This window comes from Acanthisitta chloris, unplaced genomic scaffold (assembly GCF_000695815.1).
Source record: "Acanthisitta chloris isolate BGI_N310 unplaced genomic scaffold, ASM69581v1 scaffold17542, whole genome shotgun sequence".
Classification (NCBI taxonomy): domain Eukaryota; kingdom Metazoa; phylum Chordata; class Aves; order Passeriformes; family Acanthisittidae; genus Acanthisitta; species Acanthisitta chloris.
In genome coordinates, this window is record NW_008662365.1 from 16,208 (window position 1) to 35,380 (window position 19,173).

The following is a 19,173-nucleotide window of genomic DNA, read 5'->3' on the forward strand; positions in this document are numbered from 1 at the left end:
CTGGGGGCAGGAGAGGAAAGCAGAAGAGGGAATCGGTTTGAGGGACATACACAGCAGAGAACGAGAAGGAATTCACAGTACAGTCGTTAGAATGAGGGGAAACAGGGAGGAAAGCAAATTTCAGTTTAAAAAAAACCAAACATGAAAGAGCCTGTCCTAAAACATGACTTGCAATTCTGTTTCAACTACTCCAGAACCCAGTACTGGAGAGCTGCAATAGTTTTCTTATAGACTTGTTAAAAAGCATCAAGTGTCAAAAGCATTTCCTTGTTATTCTGACACGCACTGTAAATTCTGGTAATCTGTTTTGTCTCTGTGCATCCACTAAATAGCAACTGAGGCAGTGTAGTCTGAAGCATCCAAGCTGGATTTTCTGCAGTAGACAATCATGAAAGCATGGAACATTAAAAGGTTACAGGGGAAAAGAGTTACACTGATGACGTCTTAAAAATTTTTTCAGGACAAGGAAATAACTCCCAAACACAGATATCTGCCATACATGAATGACTTCTACTGCTGGCAGTGACAGAAGTACAAAAGATTTACTTAAATTAATTAATTCACTTTGTGATTACAATAAAACTAACATAATTTACCTTTATAAAACAAATTTCCTTAGGATTTATACCTATTGAAATAGAGATGTAGCAACACTGGAGTAATGGACATCTTGCAATATTCTCCTAGCTTTAAGATGACATGTACTGTATCTGCAGCTTTCTTCTTCACACATGGAACAACCTCTTTGCAGGCAGCTGTTGTCTGCACTGAACTATGTTCATCAGGTGAAAAATAAATGTGGCATAGAAGGTACCTTTTAGCTGACAACACACAAGAAGGATACATAATCCAATGAAATATTTAAAACACAGCACACCGTATTACACATATGATTTGTTTTTCATCTCAAGTTTATTAAAACTTTAGCAGTACAAATGATCCAGGTTTTAGATTATCAAAAGACCAAACTGAAGTCCACATCTTTAAAAAAAGCGTTCCCCAAAACGTCTCTAAAACTTTGAGACAACGGAAACATTAAGTCCACAAACTCATCCATGCCTGTCGTCGTCTGTTCCAGGACTTGTGTCATGATCAGACTTTTTATCCTTACTAGGGGCGTGATCTCTCTCCTGACTCTTTGATTTTTGGTTTACTTCTTTTTCTGCTGAGGATCTAGTCTTTTCCTTTTCTTTACTGCTGCGTGAGTATGACTTTTTTGATTCTCTCTCTTTGCTACTTGGTCTCTTTTTTGAGTCTGGACTTCTATCTTGATCTCTACTAGACTTCTTACCTTTGCTAGATTCAGGACTACTACTATCACGGCTCTTTGAACGCCTCTTCCTTTGGCTTTCACTATCATTCCTCTTATACGAGCTCCTGCTTTCCCTGTTTGAATACCTCTCTCTGTTTCTGCTTTGACTTTCATCTCTCTCTGAACTCCTTGAGTCTCTCCTCCTCCTATTTTCTCTTCCTCTGTATTTATCTGGTGTACCTCTCCTTTCTCTGCTTCTTGATCTTCCTCTCCTTCTTGTTTCTCTGTCTCTATTCCTTGAATAGTCTTTACTTCTACTGCGATCCCTGTCCCTGCTTCTTGATCTTCCTCTCCTACTCCTATCTCGGCTTTTGCTTCGATCCCTTGTTCTGCTGCTGGAGCTATGTTTCCCTCTAGCATGCTCACGCTCTCTGCTTCTTGACTTACGTTTCTCCCTCTCTTTGCTCTTCCTGTGCTCTTGTTCAGTACTTCTTGAGCCTGCCCTTTTACTTCTCTCCTTGCTCCTACTTCTCTCTTTATCTCTCCCTCTAGAATCATAGCGCTTTTCTTTTTCTCTGCCTTTCTCATGGTCTCTCTCTTTGCTTCTTGATCTTGCTCTCTTTTCATCATGTCTACTGTGCTTGGAGTCTCTTTCTTTACTTTTTGATTTCTCTCGGCTTTTACTATGGCTTTTAGATTTAGCTCTCCTCTTGGCTTTGCTTTTGTTATGCTTGTCATCTTTTTCTGAATTCCTTCTTGTCTCCCTGTCTTTACTGCTGGATTTGTGATCTTTTTTCTTCTCTTTTTCCCCTCTTCGGCTTGGACTTTCAGAAGCTTGTCTGTGGTCTGATATTTTTCTCTCTTTTCCTCTTCCTGGGCTCTTTTGATTATCTTTCTTGGTTTCATTTATTTCACTCCTTGGAGAAAGAAAGATACAATTTTTCAAACGTTTTAAATCCCCTGCACTCGGAAATATTAAGTCAGAAGTGAGACAGCACAACTGAAACTGGAATCACATCAGGCCATCTATATTAGTAACTATGCATTTGCAGTAGCATGGGTAAAATCACAGTTCAGTAATGGGATAACCAAGTCAGCGCCCTGATTTTCTGAAAGCAAGTGTCACTCAAAGTCCAAGATGACAGGAATTACTTTTAAATACAAAAAAAAACCAATTCAATGCATATATTCCAGAAAGAAATAATCTTACTTGTCTCCTTTTATCCATCTTTCTCCACTGGACACTCTCATTCTTTGAGCTCTTTGCATTTCTTGCCTCCAATGTGGAGGAGTTTCACTGCGTCGGAATCGATCTCTCGACCTGGATCTGGAAGGTGTCCGGTAACGCTTGAGGGCAAAGACAGAAAACTGTGTGTAAGCTGAATTTCACATCTTGTGATACACCTAAGCAAGATTTTTATCCCTAACAGACACTTCACATGTATGTACCAAGTTTACACTGACCAGTTACTAACTTGCTGACAAATCTGTGTGACAATCAGCTCATACAGGAATAAAATACGTCTGATCAAGTAACTATTTTTAAGGTAACTTCTACCTCAGGACTTTCGCAGCCTGACGAGAGGCTTTGTTACTTTTAATTAGCACAAATGCAACACTTTTCTAGCACTGAAAATTCTACTTCCCTTTGACAAGCAACACAAAACCAGTATTTCAAACCTTTTGCAGATTTTGCTAAGAATTTGAGGGGTAGAGACTTCTGTCACTAATGCTGCAAGCAGACATAGCACATGGATCACAAGGTCAGAAAACCAATCTGACAGCTCCCCCTGCCAGAAAGGGGAGAAGTCTTCCCCACGTTCCTGGCACTGATGTTCTGCTTCTGTGTTTACTAGAACCCGACTGAGCTGATTCCATTCACTAATTCAAAGAACACCAGAGTAACACAGGTAAAGCATCTCTAGCTTTTTTTCTCATCTCCTCCTTCAAACAGACTCAGTATGCAAACAGGTAATTAATTTTCCTTCCCATCTTCCTTTAAGCCTCAGTCCCCAGATCAGTTATGAGGTACTTTTTTTTAAAGAATCAACTACCCCAATGCAAACAGGAGCAGCATCAGCGAGACTGTGCCACCACCTTGTTAATTTGGAGAATAGACTTAAAAAAATTTACCCTTGGTCCTCTTCCTTTTATTTTCCTTCCAGATCTGGTCACTAACAGCCTCCTCTGGTATGCTGACTGTGAATTCGACAGATTACTAAAAATAATTAAAAAGGAGTGATATAATTTATAGCATTAAAAAAAGAAGGAAAAATAAAATCGATTTTCAAACTCCTTCAGAAATTAAACTAAATGAAAACACACTTTTTATTTTACTGCAGATAGTAACAACCACACAGTAAAAATACAGATTTTGTGACCATAAAATATTTCAGAAGATTTCCACTTCTTTCCATTTTCAAAGGAAGAATAAATTATAGATTCAGATTGGACAGTTCCAATAAATTCTAAATGAAATTGCAATGCATTTTATTTTCCCTTTCCTGGATAATTTTTCATTTTTTTATTCAATAAAACCATTTTCAAACACTAAGCCTTTGTTCTAGGCAAAGATAATAGTTGTCAATAAATCCATCTTTCAGCCAGCAGTGCTCATGGAACTGCTTACTATAGAAAAGATTCAACATTAGAGTCCTAAACCAGCAATGTGTCCATATCACTGACAGTGCACAGTCTGACTTAAAACAGATGCATTACCTTTCTCTTTCCTTCTCTCTGCTTTTCCTCTCTTTCTCTTTCTCATCTACCTTTGGAGGACTTTTCCTCATCAGGAACCGGTTTTCAGGTATAGGAGGAATTTCTTCAGGACGGACAGTAGATAATGGCTGTGCTTCAGTGTTCTCATCTTCACTTTCACTGGATGAGCTTTATTTTTGTACAAAAAATATGCATTTGAGTTATTTGAATGAAGGAAGACCTTTCAACCTATTTAAATATTTCAGAAATGCTCTTCATTTAATACACACTGAGACCATGAGAATCTCAGGAAATAGAGCTATTTAAAAAACAACTTTTTTTCCACTATGATATCTGTGCTCCAAAATATACAACGATGGTAGATTTCTAACATTTTTTATCTACGAATCCCAATGGTGCAACACTGAACATACATTTACTCTCTATTTAGATACAGGGTTTTGTTCATTTATTTTCTTTTAGAAAGAGTATTAGGAGTGTAAAATTCAGATTCTACAGTAGTATATGTAACTGTCTACAGACTATTATACTTTGAATTATCCCAAGCAGTTGGTATAAACAAACTTGTGTGAAACGGGCTCAGGGCCCCAGAAAGAATGTTCAGCCAGCACTGCCCTAACTGAGCATTTCATACACCTTACTGCTAGCTTAGAAAAATGTGACTTGCACATTTGTATCACAACACAACTTGTATGCCACATTGAATCAAATAGTTTTGTTAAAGGTCAAAGTAGCATTCCCAGAAGCAAGAGTGCTTTCTAAGTCTTATTATCTTCCAATGAAACTGCAAGAGTTTTGGCCTATCAGACAGAAAAAATGTTATGCATGTTCGTTTCGTATGAGACTAATTTTATGTTTAATTTTGCTTTTCTTCCTGCATACTACATTCTCTCAAGTCCCACTGTGTATAATTCAGACTGAATTGTACAGAGGTGAACTTAAGGAAACAAGCTATCACTGCCCATTTCAAACCAAGCACTCCTGCAACATTTCAAGCCAAGTTAAGTCTTAGTGCATCCCTTCACTCCTCTATAAGCTGCACCAGATATGCACATGCACTCTGCCCTTTGCCATCATATCAGAACATTTATGCTTGGGTATGGCAACCAGCTGTCTCCCGAACTTCAACCCCTACTTTGCTAGTTTACAGAATACTATTCTGCAGTTACAGAAGAAAATGGTACTGTACAGTGTACACGTAACAAAAAACACCCCCAAAAAATATCAGAACTGACCTTTTCTTGCTTTTCTTTCTCTTTTTCTTTTCTTTCTTATGCTTCTTGGAATTTTTTTTGTGTTTCTTTTTTCGCTTTTTAGATTTCTCTTCTGAAGCACTTTCGGAATCCGATGATGAATCAGAAGATGATTCTGAATCACTTGAACTTTCAGAATCGCTGGATGAGGAAGACGACTTGTGTCTCTTTTTTTCTTCTTTCTTGGCTTTAAATCAGAATAGCAAAGCCTTATTTTAATATCAAACACGCCTAAATAAATCTTATCAACTTATCTATCAAGTATCTGTTTCAGCTTCTTATAATTGTGTCAGGAGACTACTTCATCAAAACACTTATGAACAAATTGAAATGTTGGAAAACACACTGTTTCTCCAAAGTATGTCTAGAGACCTCTAAAATGTCTAGAAATACCTACAAAATTTCCAATATTTTGTACTTATGAAACTTTAAGTATAAAATTTATACTGTCAAGAACTTGTAGAACCTTAAGTTTTCAGTGATGTTTTATACAATGTAAGATACATATGAAGAATTATTGAAATTTACTTATGAAGTGTTTATAAAAAATTTGGCCGCATATAAAAATCTATTGAATTCAGTAACACAAGAAATTTCAAAACAGAAAATAAGCAGCACAGACTAAACCAACGAGTCACTGGATTAGCTCAGTATCCAATTCTGCCAGGTCTCCCATTCAGAATGCAGCAATACACACAGTGGTCAGAGATTTCCTCTTCACAGCGATGCAGAACACTCACTTCCCAAAGAACTGGCTGAGATAAAACATCTGCTTGACAGCAAGTTAGCTGGGGCTTCATTCAGGCAACTGGATCAGACATGTGGTGCAGATCTCAACAGAAACAATCTTTATGGATACTCTTTTTTCACCTTCTGCCGTTACCGAATCCCCACACTGGTGCAGTGGATGAATTTTAATCCCATTGCACTAAATCTTTCATTTTTCAGATTAGAACCACAGAACCAAGTCATACCCCTATGACTTAGCATGGGGCTTTATTCACAAGCCTCATCTGAGATTGACTAACAAAAGGCTGACAACCAACAGAAAAAACACCCCTGTACTTCACAGATTCTATTAGTCTTCCAGTCATTCCTGGGTCCAGTATAAACCAGCAAGTCGTCTTCCCACTTTAGGACAGCCTGCTGACTGAAATCTGCTGCTTCTCATCAGATGTTCTTGGAGTTTCTTGCCAAATGCTTCTACAAGGTAGGTCTCATTATATTTCTTACTTCTCTTGTAGGTCCCCATCAAGGTAACTGTTTGCCTTTCTCAAACTTTAGCTCAACACCCTGACTTCATGAACTAAATGGTCACACTGCATGGTCAAGTACTCTCTGCATCTCAACCTCTTCAGGATTGTAGCAAGTCTTACATTAGTCACAGGACTTGAAATAATGAAATTTTCTGGCCAGAAAACACTTGGGCTCAGACGCAAAATTCAGAACAAATTATGTCATCTTGTAATTCACAGCAGTGACAACCAAAGAGTCACCTTATACCAAATCAAATAACCTGGGTTGGACCACAGCAGTCTCCACAAAGAGGGTGCCTTTACTTCAGGACATCTAGGAAGGTATTTTCTCTGGTATTTTTCTCCCGTGTTAAATCACCTTGCTGTTCAGAGTATCAGGTCTTTTTCTCTAGTTTCCTTCCATTATTTGCCATGGGTTCCTGTTATGTCTTTCACTCCTTGATTAAGGACCCACTGTGTCTTGCAATGAAAATTATACATATTAATCAAGTCGAGACATGCATCAGGGAACACTACCATACTTGATTCTTGTCTATCAGATGACACTGTCACTGTGTGGAGTCCTGTACCCCAAATGCCTCTGGAATAGATATTTGTGTAGACAAGCAACCCACCACACCACTGCAACAGCAGAGGAAGGGGGAAAGAAGAAGAAAACCAAAAGCCACCTCCAGCTTTGATTTGAACAGTGAAGTTTACATACTGTTTATACCCAGCAGCCAGTTAACTAGGAAAAAACCAAAACTGAAACAGAGAAGTCTGAAACCACAGTTCACAGCAACCAGCTGGTGGAAATGGGGTTAACAATGATGTGAAACAGGCTTGCAGAAGAAATCAGTGCTCTAGGGTTGTAATGGGTAAGTAAAGAGAACGGGAGGATACACAAATCAGAAGACCAGAATCGCCACTAAGACTGCTTATTCCATAGATATCTCTCATGCTTCCTGAATGTGTAATGTTGTACTCTGTATCAGTGCTTGATAATTTGTATTGATACTGTCTTTTAAAAAAAGTAACTGTACTGATAGAATTACCTAATTACAATATTGTTCCTTGATGAATTATGAAGGCAGCTATCATCTGCCTTAATTGCAGGGAGCACACTTTTATGAGCAATGACTCTACAGGGACATCTGTAACATCAGAGAAGATTATGAATCATGCCTTGCACTGCTCTGTGCAGAACCCTCTAGAAATCCACTTTTCAGGAGAAATCTTCATTAGAGGCTCATGTTAAGAACTGCCCAATGTGCAGAGCCATTTAATTGTTTGCTTTGAATCAGAATGTCAGTATCTTACGTTCTTGAAAACATCCCAGATACACCTTTGATGACCCAAAGTCATGACCTCAAGCAGTGCAGCCAGGCTTGTCGCTAAGGTCTCCTTCTTTGTCAACTAGTATCAAACTCCCACCTGCCCTTAAGAAAATTAATATGTTTTTGTTCCACAGTTTTTCCTGTGAACTGTATTAGCTTAGCTAGTCCATGATGACCCTCCTAAATACTGGGTTAATACGTAGCTTTCTGTCTTTTTTTTTCCTGCCCAGATTTCAGGATTTTCCCTGGAACTGTAAGATCTTTTAAAAATAGCACTTGGTCAGAGAGATTATACTTCTATAATATATCTTCTCTCATTCATTTTCACTAATTCCTCCAATTGTAAGGAATTCAGGGGGAAAAAAAGGAAAATTTGATAAATATTTCACTTTTTTTAGGTTATCATCCTTCAAAATTCCAGGAAAAAGCTTCTGATCTAGGCCCCTGCAAAACTGTGACATCATTCAATTCATAGCATCCAGTAAGGTAGCTCAAGTCATCATCTACTCATCCCCAAGTAAATCCAATTCTTCTACACACAGAAATAGATTTGCATCATTCATAATGCATTTCATCACAGTACTCAGAAATCTGATCACCTTTCCTCAACTTCAATGTGGGAGAAAAATATTCATACCCAGCACCTAACTCCTACTGTGATTCCTTCTGCTAGTGCCACCTTGGCTTCCCTGCTAAAACCAAGTATCAGTTCTATTTTCATTCGAGAAAGACCTAATTCCTTGCTCTGTGTTACCTATCAGAGAAGCTCATACAATAAACACTTTAGTTTAAGACTCACTTGCTATCATAATGTTGCCCTCCCACAGAAATTCACCATACAGTTCCCTCACAGGCAACCTCCTTATTCTTTTGTCTTAACAGCAAATTCTTAGAAGCAGACTCCCCTGGTAATTGCCTTCTAATTCACAGAATCAGTTCCCTTTTGCTTCCCTGTACTGTTCTACAAACAGTTCCACTGTCAGATTACTCTGCTGATGATCCTCATGACACTGTTTGCATCCTAGAAACTGGTCCTCCTGTCTGGATTCCCTGGTCCCTTCCATCTACTGACAGGTGCAAGGCCCTCTCCTCCTCCACTTGAGAGCTTTGTACAGCAGCGTGGCAAATTTTCTTCAGCTCATGTGCTGTCAAGCTGTTCTTCCTACTTCCACTGCCTCAGGTCAGCATAGCTCATCAGTTTGCGTTTAGCAAACAGTTCCAGCCAGGTTATCAGTGCTCACAGTAGCAGCGCATTTCTCACTGCAGGTCCTACAGACAGCCTTTCCCTCCCATTGGCAGCATTCTCCACTCACTAGGATACACCACGGTTTGTCATGCAGCATCTTCATTAGGCTGGCTCTGCATTAGTGCCCATCAGGGCCTTTGTCTCCCCCCAGACCTTCCAGAAATAAAGTCATGTTCTTCCATATTCCTCTTTAAGAATACAGTTTATAGTAACTTAAAAAGTGTATCAACTGAAGAGCAATTCCAGGCTTTTCTACTCTAAATGCCTGTTTTGAAGATTTACCTTAAAGAAACCTGAAACAAGTTCAGTATCTTCCAAATCAGCAGAAGCTGTCAAACAAAGTCAGACTGCCACCAAACTACTTACCATGGCACTCTACTTGCCAGCTTTGTACTAAAATTTAGCTAGTATAAGCAAATCCAAGACAGGAGAAGCTCTAAAGAAAGCATATGTGATGGTTCTTTAATGTCTTTTGCATCAACTTTTAAGTTCTTCAGAAGAAAAGATGCCCTGCAATGTAATTCACTTTTTCACCAAGTGTCCCATTATCCATCACAAATAAGTTTCTAAGTATTTTTAGAAGTAACCAACAGGGAAAAAAAAGCAGAATTACCTTGTAGTTTGTATCTATATAAATAAACTTTACCTTTGGATTTTGGAATTAACTCTCCACAACTCAGAATGCGTACTTCAGCATATGGTTTACTAGATGCATCTGTTTTCTGGTTTTCTATTTCTCTCACAACTTCCTGACCTGAGATGACTTGTCCAAAAACAACGTGATGTCTGAAGAATTTAAACAAAAGTAAGAACTCTTAGTACTTCATTTTTCCAAGGCAGTTCCCAAACAAATGGAAGAAGACAAGAGATACTTACCCATCTAAATGAGGTGTAGGTTTAGTTGTTCTGTTGTTTACAGATTTTAGTTTAAAGAGAAAAACAAAGTGAGTATTAGCGAAGAGCAGTCAGCATTCAAAGCATGTCATATACACATATGAAGGTGAACATTGAGTGCACTAATAACATCCAACAAAACCAAAATATATCATTCTAAGTTAAAAGTACTCAATGTTTTATAAAGTACCTATTCAAGTAATTGCTTTATCATAGTTTGCTGAAAAAATAACCCAACAAAATTGCACATGAGTTTTTAGACAGCATTCTCATATAGGATATAGTAAGTTTCCATTTATTAAATTATATAAACACTACCAGGAACAGATATACAAATCCTGTCTCAGACCAGAAAAAACGCAAATCACCTTCTTTACATTAGAAAATTATCAGAAAACAAAGGAAGAAAAAATATCTGTATGTACAGACTATTTGACACAGAACTGACTTTCTCTCAGCCTTCCCCTATACTAGTATTACTAAGGCACACAGATGTCAGTCCTGGCAGAGAAAAAAAATGGAATAATTGCAGTCATGATCACACAGAAATCTCAAAATAAGGGTCTAATGGTAGGTGACATCCACAACTCACCATGTTAACTAAGGTGATGAAAGATGGGTAAGGGTGATTCATTCTGAGAATGTTTTGTGTAGATAAATTATATTTAAGAAGAGTTTACTGCAAATGAGACTGCCCTGGAAAGCTATTTTGTGACTAAAAAAACCTCTTCTACTTTTGAGAGCCCTTAGAGCTGTTTTGCTTCCTTACAGACAACACTTACTAGGGAAAGTGACAAGAGTTCCACCAAGGAAGGAACTAACAGGTTTGCTTTATTGCCCAAGTTCCCAAGTTAGAACACAGCTGCTGAAAACTACCAGGGCCCTTCTGCACAGACAGGAAGCACTAAACAGAAGTGATAAGATTAGTCAGGCTCCCTCAACAGCACATTAGAAAAATGGCTACTTCCATGCAACTGTGAGAAACCATCAGTTTTGGCTCTGCACAGGAGCTAGTCTTCAGTATTTAAAAGGATTACTTTTATAGACTATAAATGGTAAATCACACACATTTCTGGACAATACAGTACTTACATAAAGAACTGTGAACCATTTGTATCTTTCCCTCGGTTGGCCATTGAAAGGAGAAATTCTTTGTTGTGCTTGACAGCAAAACTTTCATCTAAAGAAAGTGTTTTCAGTTACTTGAAATATACCACATGTGCTTAGGTAAATGCTATAGTCTAAGTAAATTAATCCTTATTAAATAAACCACTTGTCAGTCACTTGAATAAGAAGTTGTATTAGAAATAGGTTCAAAATAATAGCTATTTTAAAAACATACTATTCCGTCCATTCTACATAACAAGAAGAAATATGAATCAATGGTTTATAGTCTAAGGGGAAAAAATTTAGTATTCTTGCTCAGGAGATTTGTCTCCTATCAACAACAGCAGAAACCCCAGAGACCTTGTAATTTTAAGTTGTTGCTCTTTCTATTCTGCACATACTGATCACTGTCTCTTTGGAGCACAGGATGGTTTTCAGCTGTGCATTAACTATCAAGAAACCCTTCATCTTCAGGCAGCTATGTTGTTTTATTATTTTTTAATGCACACACATGGATATCCAGTTTGACAGCAATCCCAAACACTTTGTCTGCCAGACACAGATTTATCAAACTGGCCATCAAAAAATTAGTTTAATGAATCCTACTTCTTATGAGCAAGTAACAGTTCAAACTAAATCCCAATGAACGGTGAAATGTAATCACTGTTCCTACATGTAAGACACATGCAAGACATTATCCTATCCCCAAAACAAAGGCTGTTGGGGGATCCAGACTCTTCAGACAGAGGACATTTGTTCAATACTGTTTAGATACAGATGGCAGGAGAAGGCACTAACAAACAAACAAGTATGATATCTGTAATGCTGTATTTTCACATCACACTGTCACTGGTCACAAACTGCAAACTCTTGATTCCTCTCAGGGTCTGATGAAATTGCAGCCTGGCCCTAAAAGGCTGTTGGGGGATCCAGACTCTTCAGACAGAGGACATTTGTTCAATACTGTTTAGATACAGATGGCAGGAGAAGGCACTAACAAACAAACAAGTATGATATCTGTAATGCTGTATTTTCACATCACACTGTCACTGGTCACAAACTGCAAACTCTTGATTCCTCTCAGGGTCTGATGAAATTGCAGCCTGGCCCTACTACAACTTGTGTGCTGGAAGCTTGGACAAGCACCCACGTTAAGAGAAGAGTGTGTGGGAAGAGGGAGCAGCACGACCTCGCCTGCTGGTGGCAGCTACACATCACGTGGGCTCAGGTATAAGACAAACTGCTCACAGTGACACTCCAGTATGTTCTGGACAAACACAGCTGAGAAACACAGCAGCTGCAATTTGTTCTGCAACACTGACTGAGAAAAGAACCAGAACTGTGAGAAAACTGATGGCTCTATCATTAATTCATCTCAGGCTCAGGAAAGCAGGGCTTTATGAATTCTTTTCAAGACTTGCAAGGAAACCCAACTACACCACACCTTTCTCCTTTCACTTGAAGACAATACCCAACTGTTAGTTAGCTGTTCAAGCCAAAAGCAAAATGTTTAAAAACAGCAATAAAAATGTAAATCTGGCAAAAGGGACAAATGCAAAGGAGTTCAATTTTAATTTCCCATTCATAAAAAAGGCTCATATCTTAAAAGCAAAATAAAATAACCCCAACTGCACAGTCAAAGGCCTCCAAGACCAGACAAAATCTTAACAAAACCAATGGAGTTGATGTTTACAGAACAGATTGCAGCATGTAAAGGGGACTGTTTATCATAACACAGAAACAGAGCAGACTGGCAAAACTTACCTTCAAAGAAGCCACCATAAATGGATTCTCCTCCCCTGCCATTTCCTTGGAACAGGAAAAGTGACAGTTAAAACATAAAGTACTGGCTAGAAGAATGACATTATGAGGAAGGTGCTTCATAATATGAAATACTGATCCAACTGTATCCATCATTGACATTATTCTTCAAGATACACAAACACGATCAAGACGCATCTTTGTAGTCAACAAGCAAAGTTGGAAAACAAGAAAGCATTCTCCCATGTATTCTGCTATATCTTCCCTTTTTTATCTCCCAGAAGCAGATAACCTTTAAACCTTTGAGTAGGAAGTACTTAGTAGTCTGAATACTGAAATAACAGAGCAAAAGAGTGCGTGTGTGTGCATCTGCTTGTATTGCGAGTTTATAATACAAGTTTTCATATAAATGCTTATGCAGAAGAAAGGGAAAAAAAGCAGTGATATCATAGAGTAAATGATGCTACACAAAACTCTTGCAATAGTTTATTACATAAGCATTAAAGTTTGCTTCAAATATTCAAGTCATACCTTCACTGAAGTCACCTCCTTGGATCATAAAATCTTTCACAACCCTGTGAAACAGACAACTTTTGTAATGCAATGGCTTTTGGGTGGATTTTCCTGTACCCTTTTCACCTGAGGGAGAAAAGAATGAACAAACCCCAAAATTATTTTCTGTATCTGTAGAATTTCAATTATAAAAAGTGCTATGTAGGCACTTAATCAAAATCATCTATTAAGCTCTGAAAAATTGGCTTGAAGCAGATACTTACCTGTAACACCAGTATTAAACTGGCATTTAAGAAAGCAGTACAGAAACTACTTTCGCTCCTTACTGACATTAGTATACAACTCTGGTCTCTTCTATGGAGATTCACTGACAGTAAACATCCAGTTTAGCTTTATGATAACTGGCATTGCTCAGAAATACATGAGAGACACTCAGATTTTCAGTTACAACATAGCAAAGGCAAGGTACCAAAACAGCTCGTAAAAAAAAACAGCAGGGAGGAGAAGGAGGACTCTTGTTCCCTCCCCTGCTCTTGATCACAACTGCCATCTTCCTCCCTTACATCAGTGCTGGTGCTTAAGATGCAGCAGCAGACTCTCTGCTTTAGCTACAACACTATCTACTTTCCCTGCTACCCTCAAATAGATAAGGTTTCTGCTGAGGTAACAAGTTGAATGGCTCACGGTGGATCCCGAGAACAGTAGAGCCAGCCTCACGATAACGGTAAGCTAATCAACAGGAGTTCTCTTCCCAGGGAAAATCTTTTCCTCTCAGTGATGGCAAACCATTTGACCGTATCTTCCTGTAATCTTATTCTGAGCTATTAAACTGGCAGCTCTGGTCAAGGGCAGCTGCCTCTGAACTTAGCTTTAACAAACTGGTATCTGCATGTGAATTTGAATAGCCAGAAAAAACATTTTCAGTAGGAACTCTGATAAATGTGAAGCTGTGTATGTTCCACTAACTTGGCATATGCCTAATCTAGGTATGCCAGGAGAACATGGAGCTGTCAATCCAATTTAAGAAGACAGTATACACTTTTCAAAACTGCCAGAAAAAAAGATGAGTAAGGAAAAGAAATAAAAGACTTGAATTTGGTGATGATCAATATCATACACATATCTCTTTCTCACTATTCTTAAATGCATTAAATCAGCAAAGTAGTTCAGATCCTGAATTTGATACTGAATGTCAGCAATTAAGTATGAACTCAGTCATACTTGTTCCTGACCTGAAATATGTTGGAAGAATGCAGGATTATGCAATAATCTGACTTTTGGGCAGTTGACAGCAGATCAAAAATGCCATGGTCACATGGTAACAGTCACAGCCATTAAAACCAATCAAAGTTCAAATTTATTAACGAATTGTGATAATCTGATTTTGTTCCAGTAAACCTAATGTCAGAGTAGATAATACCTACATTCCTGCAGACATCATGAACGGTGCACTACATGTTCTAGCTAACTTGACATGAATGTAGTTATCCATCCACACCTGACTCAGATCACATTAGTACTGCTGAGTGATTCAGTATTAACACTGACCTGAAAAACAACAGAGCTGAAAGGAAAGGAAGCAGAACAAGCTGAAGACATGAAGTGTGTATGCTATTTATGCATTCACAGAATTGTTCTTGTGATAATAAATTTAAGTTTTGCTATACTGTCAGCATTTGCAAGAAACGTATGCAGTCCACAAGACAACAATTCTGTTCGGAACTGCTTCCAGGAGTGAATGTTCTGAGGATTTTCTTCAGTAAATGAACTGAATTTCAATAGGAGTGGAAATTAGTCTCCATCAAGAAATTAAAATAAAAGGGGAAAACAACTAATGAACACCAGCAATACCTTTCAAATATCTCAAAGTATGGTAAAACTGAAGAGTAAGTCTGCGTGGTTGATCTCTTACTGGCTGCCTTTCAAGACTGGATGATGTTATATAAGGTGAACAGCAACATCTACACTAGTAACAAAATCAGCTTACTGTGCTTGTATTTAAAGTTGGTTAGTAGATACTCCCGGCAGCATTATTAAGCTACAACTGCTTTGACTCTACATCATATGTGCATGAGAAATCAGAGGGATAGCAAGAAACAATGTTTAACTTCCTTATTTTTATATGTAAGAAAGTGTCAGGAAGAATGACAGAGACATCAAACTAGTTAACATGGTCTTGCATTAAAATTTATAAATTACATTTTAAGATCTACAAACCTGTGCAGAGGCAGCGAAAATTCTCACATGTCTTTGGACACACATCTGAAAACAATTCAAAGACCACTCTTCCAGCTGAAAACAAAAGCACCATATTTATTACGCAGTTAAATGGTATTTGTATTATTCTTATATAAAACTTAAATGAACATCATGTTCCTGAATGGATGTTTTAATTTTCTTACCAGGTACATTGTTGATGGCTATGTCAAAAAAGCAACGAGGTCTCTGGACCTTTACTCCCATGGCTTCAGAAATTTAAGTACTGCAAGTAATAAAAATAAAATTTAGTTTTTCCTTCTGCGTAGTGAAATTATGTGTAAGTCACTGTAGAAGACTTTACAAAGACAACAAAAACTGCACAAAAGCAAAGAGAAAAAAGAGAGCAAACAAACACATTTTTAAAGCTCAGAAAATGCAAAATATTTTAAGCAATTTTCATCTTCTGTAGAATAAAATGAGAAATTTGATTCACGTTTGCTGCAATAACATTAAACTCGAGTGCCATACTTCAGATGGGGAAATACCAAAGGAAAAGATACCGTAAGGTTTGGGTAAGACTTAATTTTTTAGGAATGTATTTTCTGGATTTCTGTCACTGCAGTTCGTATTGCTTCGATCAGGGCCCAAATCATTCTAGATGAAAAAATACAAAGGTGTAGCTTTCCACAATTGCTGCTAAAGTGAAATTATTTTGGCTTTTCACTGTTTCTTTCCCTTTTATGTCATTGTTCATCTCTCCTGAGACACCATGAGTGGTGATATTCAGATGATGTGTAGATGTGGTGCTTAAGGACATGGTTTAGTACTAGACTTGGTACTGTTAAGTTTACAGTTTGACTCAATGGTCTCAAGGGTCTTTTCCAACCTAAATGATCCTATGATTCTTTATCAAGACTTTTAATGCAACTTTTCCCTTATATTTGCATATATAAATCCCTTTATATTTTGTGTAACAAGCTATGTCTTAATTCCATTTGCATCTCCATCTTTCCAACATTACATAGAATCACATTCTTTTCCTTTTCTAAATCCCCATCCTCTCTGAGTTACTTCAGACTGGAAAAACAATGACAGCAAAAGGATCTGTAAGACTGAAGTACCTTTTCCAGAATTTGGAATATAATTAATACATTCTCAGTTCTAATTATTTTTTATTGCCAGAAAACAAGACTCAAATCTAGCTGACATACTGCACACATCTCTCCTAAAGCTTCACTCATAGCTGCACCACAGAACAGCAGTGAAGAATTGTCACAAGAGGCTGTAAGAAATCAAAAGCCAGCAGTGTAATCATGTTAAGTCTATAGCCTCTCTACTCGTGCTCAGCGACACATTTTGCCAAGATTACACAGCAAAAAAATCACAAGAACAATGCAGGACTGGTTTAAATTAAACACCACTCGGTAGTTAACTACTATGTGATTTTTAGCATGAGAAGACCTCACAAAAATGCAGAATCTCACTAGATAACCTCTTGGTGTGTAACAAACATTCATTCACACAAGCTAGGCACTAGTCAAAAGCAGCAGGCTTCTCTCAGTCTGCTTGGTCCTCTCCCTGAATTTGCATTTCTCTCTGGTTAGTACAACAAATTTTGTAGAAACAGGCAGAGAAAATGTCTGCAGCTGAGAACTTCAGGTTATCAGGTTAGCAGGAGGCTGAGCAGGTCACCAGACTGCTGCACCAATTCTGAGGCAGCACAAGGAAGGCGGCAGCGTGGCAAGGGAAGGGGTGAGACTGGTGGCAGTGGACAGACTGCTTTGGGAACCAACACCAGCCATCACCTCTCACTGTCAGCAGCACAACAGACTATACAGCCGCACAGGAATACTTTTTTCACAGAAACTTTTCAGAACAAATGCTACAACAAATATAGTTTGGTGGTAGAACTGACAGTTTTAACTGAACCAAGATATCTAAGGACCAGCAGTACCACAACGGATTGATCAACTGTACCCAAACTTTAAACATTGTACAGGCAATTGGCTTGAGAACTGCAGAGGTATCTACAGTACTTTAGCTAAAACAAATGCCAACTATCTTAATATGTGACACAATTTTTATTTCAAACATTGATATTGACAAAAGCTAAATTGTAAAATGAATACACATACGTCAATTTTCAACCCAGTTTTGTAGAGAACAGGGTTCGGGAGAGAACGCAGAAACAGAGAATTCTACCCAGGTCCCTATTCCCATCAACCTTTCTCAGTTTGGTGTTTTTCTACCTCTACATTGTCTCATGAACAGTGGAACAAATGAAGTTAAGTTCATGTTCTAACCATAACCTCCTACGTCCTCTGTCCTTTCCCTAAATCCTCCAATAATATCCCCTAACTGGCTGCACTGGATGGGCAAACACCAGGCCAAGTAAATATACTTCACTCTTGAGCTGATGTTGCCTAGTAAACCAGGCGAAGATAACAGTGACATTTATCCTACCTACAAGTCAAGTGAGCATTTCCTCTACAATACACTTAAGTATCCTTTGCACGGTATTTCAGTCAGACATTCTCCTGATGTGTTGCAGGGAAAACTACTGAGTTACAAATGATCCATAAACTATTAATTTCTATTCATGTAGAATTTAATACCAAACACAATCTTGTACATATTGGTCATTTAAAACTTGCTATGAAAAGCAAGTACAAGGAGTATGAATTTAAATACAGAACCAAAGAAGAGCAAATTGAAAATTCCAAGAATGAAGTCAGAAAATTACAAATAAAGCTCAATAGTGCTGTATGTCTGATAACAATGTGGCTTAAATTACTTGTGCTTGAAATTTATTTCCAGTTAGAATGTGGATACTCCTAACCCTTAATACTTCATATTTTTATACTGCAAACTTGATGGAATTTTACTAGTGAAGGAAATATGAATTTGAAGTCAACCCAAAAGATGCATGCTCTAGAGACACACAAAAATGTGCTACGCAGAAGGGCAATCTTGATAAATCAGCTAACTTCTTCCTTCCAAAAGTCTGGAAGAAAGGACAATATAACAGCCCAAGTATTATCCTGACATTTTCAAGCCATTCATCATTCTCAACCACCTTCTGTTTGAGAAAAGTCTTACTAAGTAGAAACCATGACCCAAAAAGCCCCAAAGCCAAGCAACCAAGCAGAACACCAGTGTATCTAACAGAATACTGAAAATTTCTGAAAGCAGAATTACAGTACAGCTTAGAGCATATTTGTATCCGTTGACAAATACACCAAAAAAATTACTTAATCTTGTCAGAACAGCTGCATCTACAGCAGATGTTTCAACAACTATGTCCCTCAGGCTTCACATCCCTTCACACCTCCATCAGCCTCATTATTTTGTTTAAATGTTTGCAGGACAAAGCTGGGCAACTGAAGGCCAGACTGCCAGCAGCTGTACTCCTCCTCCACAGTGATGTGTGCCAATGGAAAAAGGTACCTCTTCACAAGCATCTTTCTGCCAGAGATTATCTCTGATATATGTTGATATGCTTAGAAAATACATCCTGGGGATTTTTTTTCTAACATCACCTCTGCTAGCAAGGATCTGGAGATAATACTGCTTACTATGAACTAGAACCTTTTGACTGAACAGGCTGGAAAGCACATTGGCAACTGTAGTACCAATGTGTCATGCACCCCACAAGAGC

At 38.1% G+C, this 19,173-nt stretch overlaps 1 protein-coding gene across 1 annotated transcript; it reads right to left on the reverse strand.

The window, feature by feature from the left end:
* Positions 1-890: 890 nt before the first annotated feature.
* On the reverse strand, positions 891-15,801 carry PPIG (peptidylprolyl isomerase G (cyclophilin G)). Its single transcript, XM_009070577.1, has 12 exons — positions 15,719-15,801; positions 15,534-15,608; positions 13,335-13,442; positions 12,807-12,851; positions 11,028-11,115; positions 9,918-9,947; positions 9,688-9,827; positions 5,206-5,410; positions 3,971-4,138; positions 3,386-3,470; positions 2,463-2,599; positions 891-2,169 (listed from the first exon to the last, which is right to left on the reverse strand). Exons 1-12 carry the CDS (start codon positions 15,777-15,779, stop codon positions 1,050-1,052), a joined length of 2,262 nt encoding a protein of 753 aa, XP_009068825.1. The 5' UTR covers positions 15,780-15,801; the 3' UTR covers positions 891-1,049.
* Between the last annotated feature and the right edge of the window lie 3,372 nt (positions 15,802-19,173).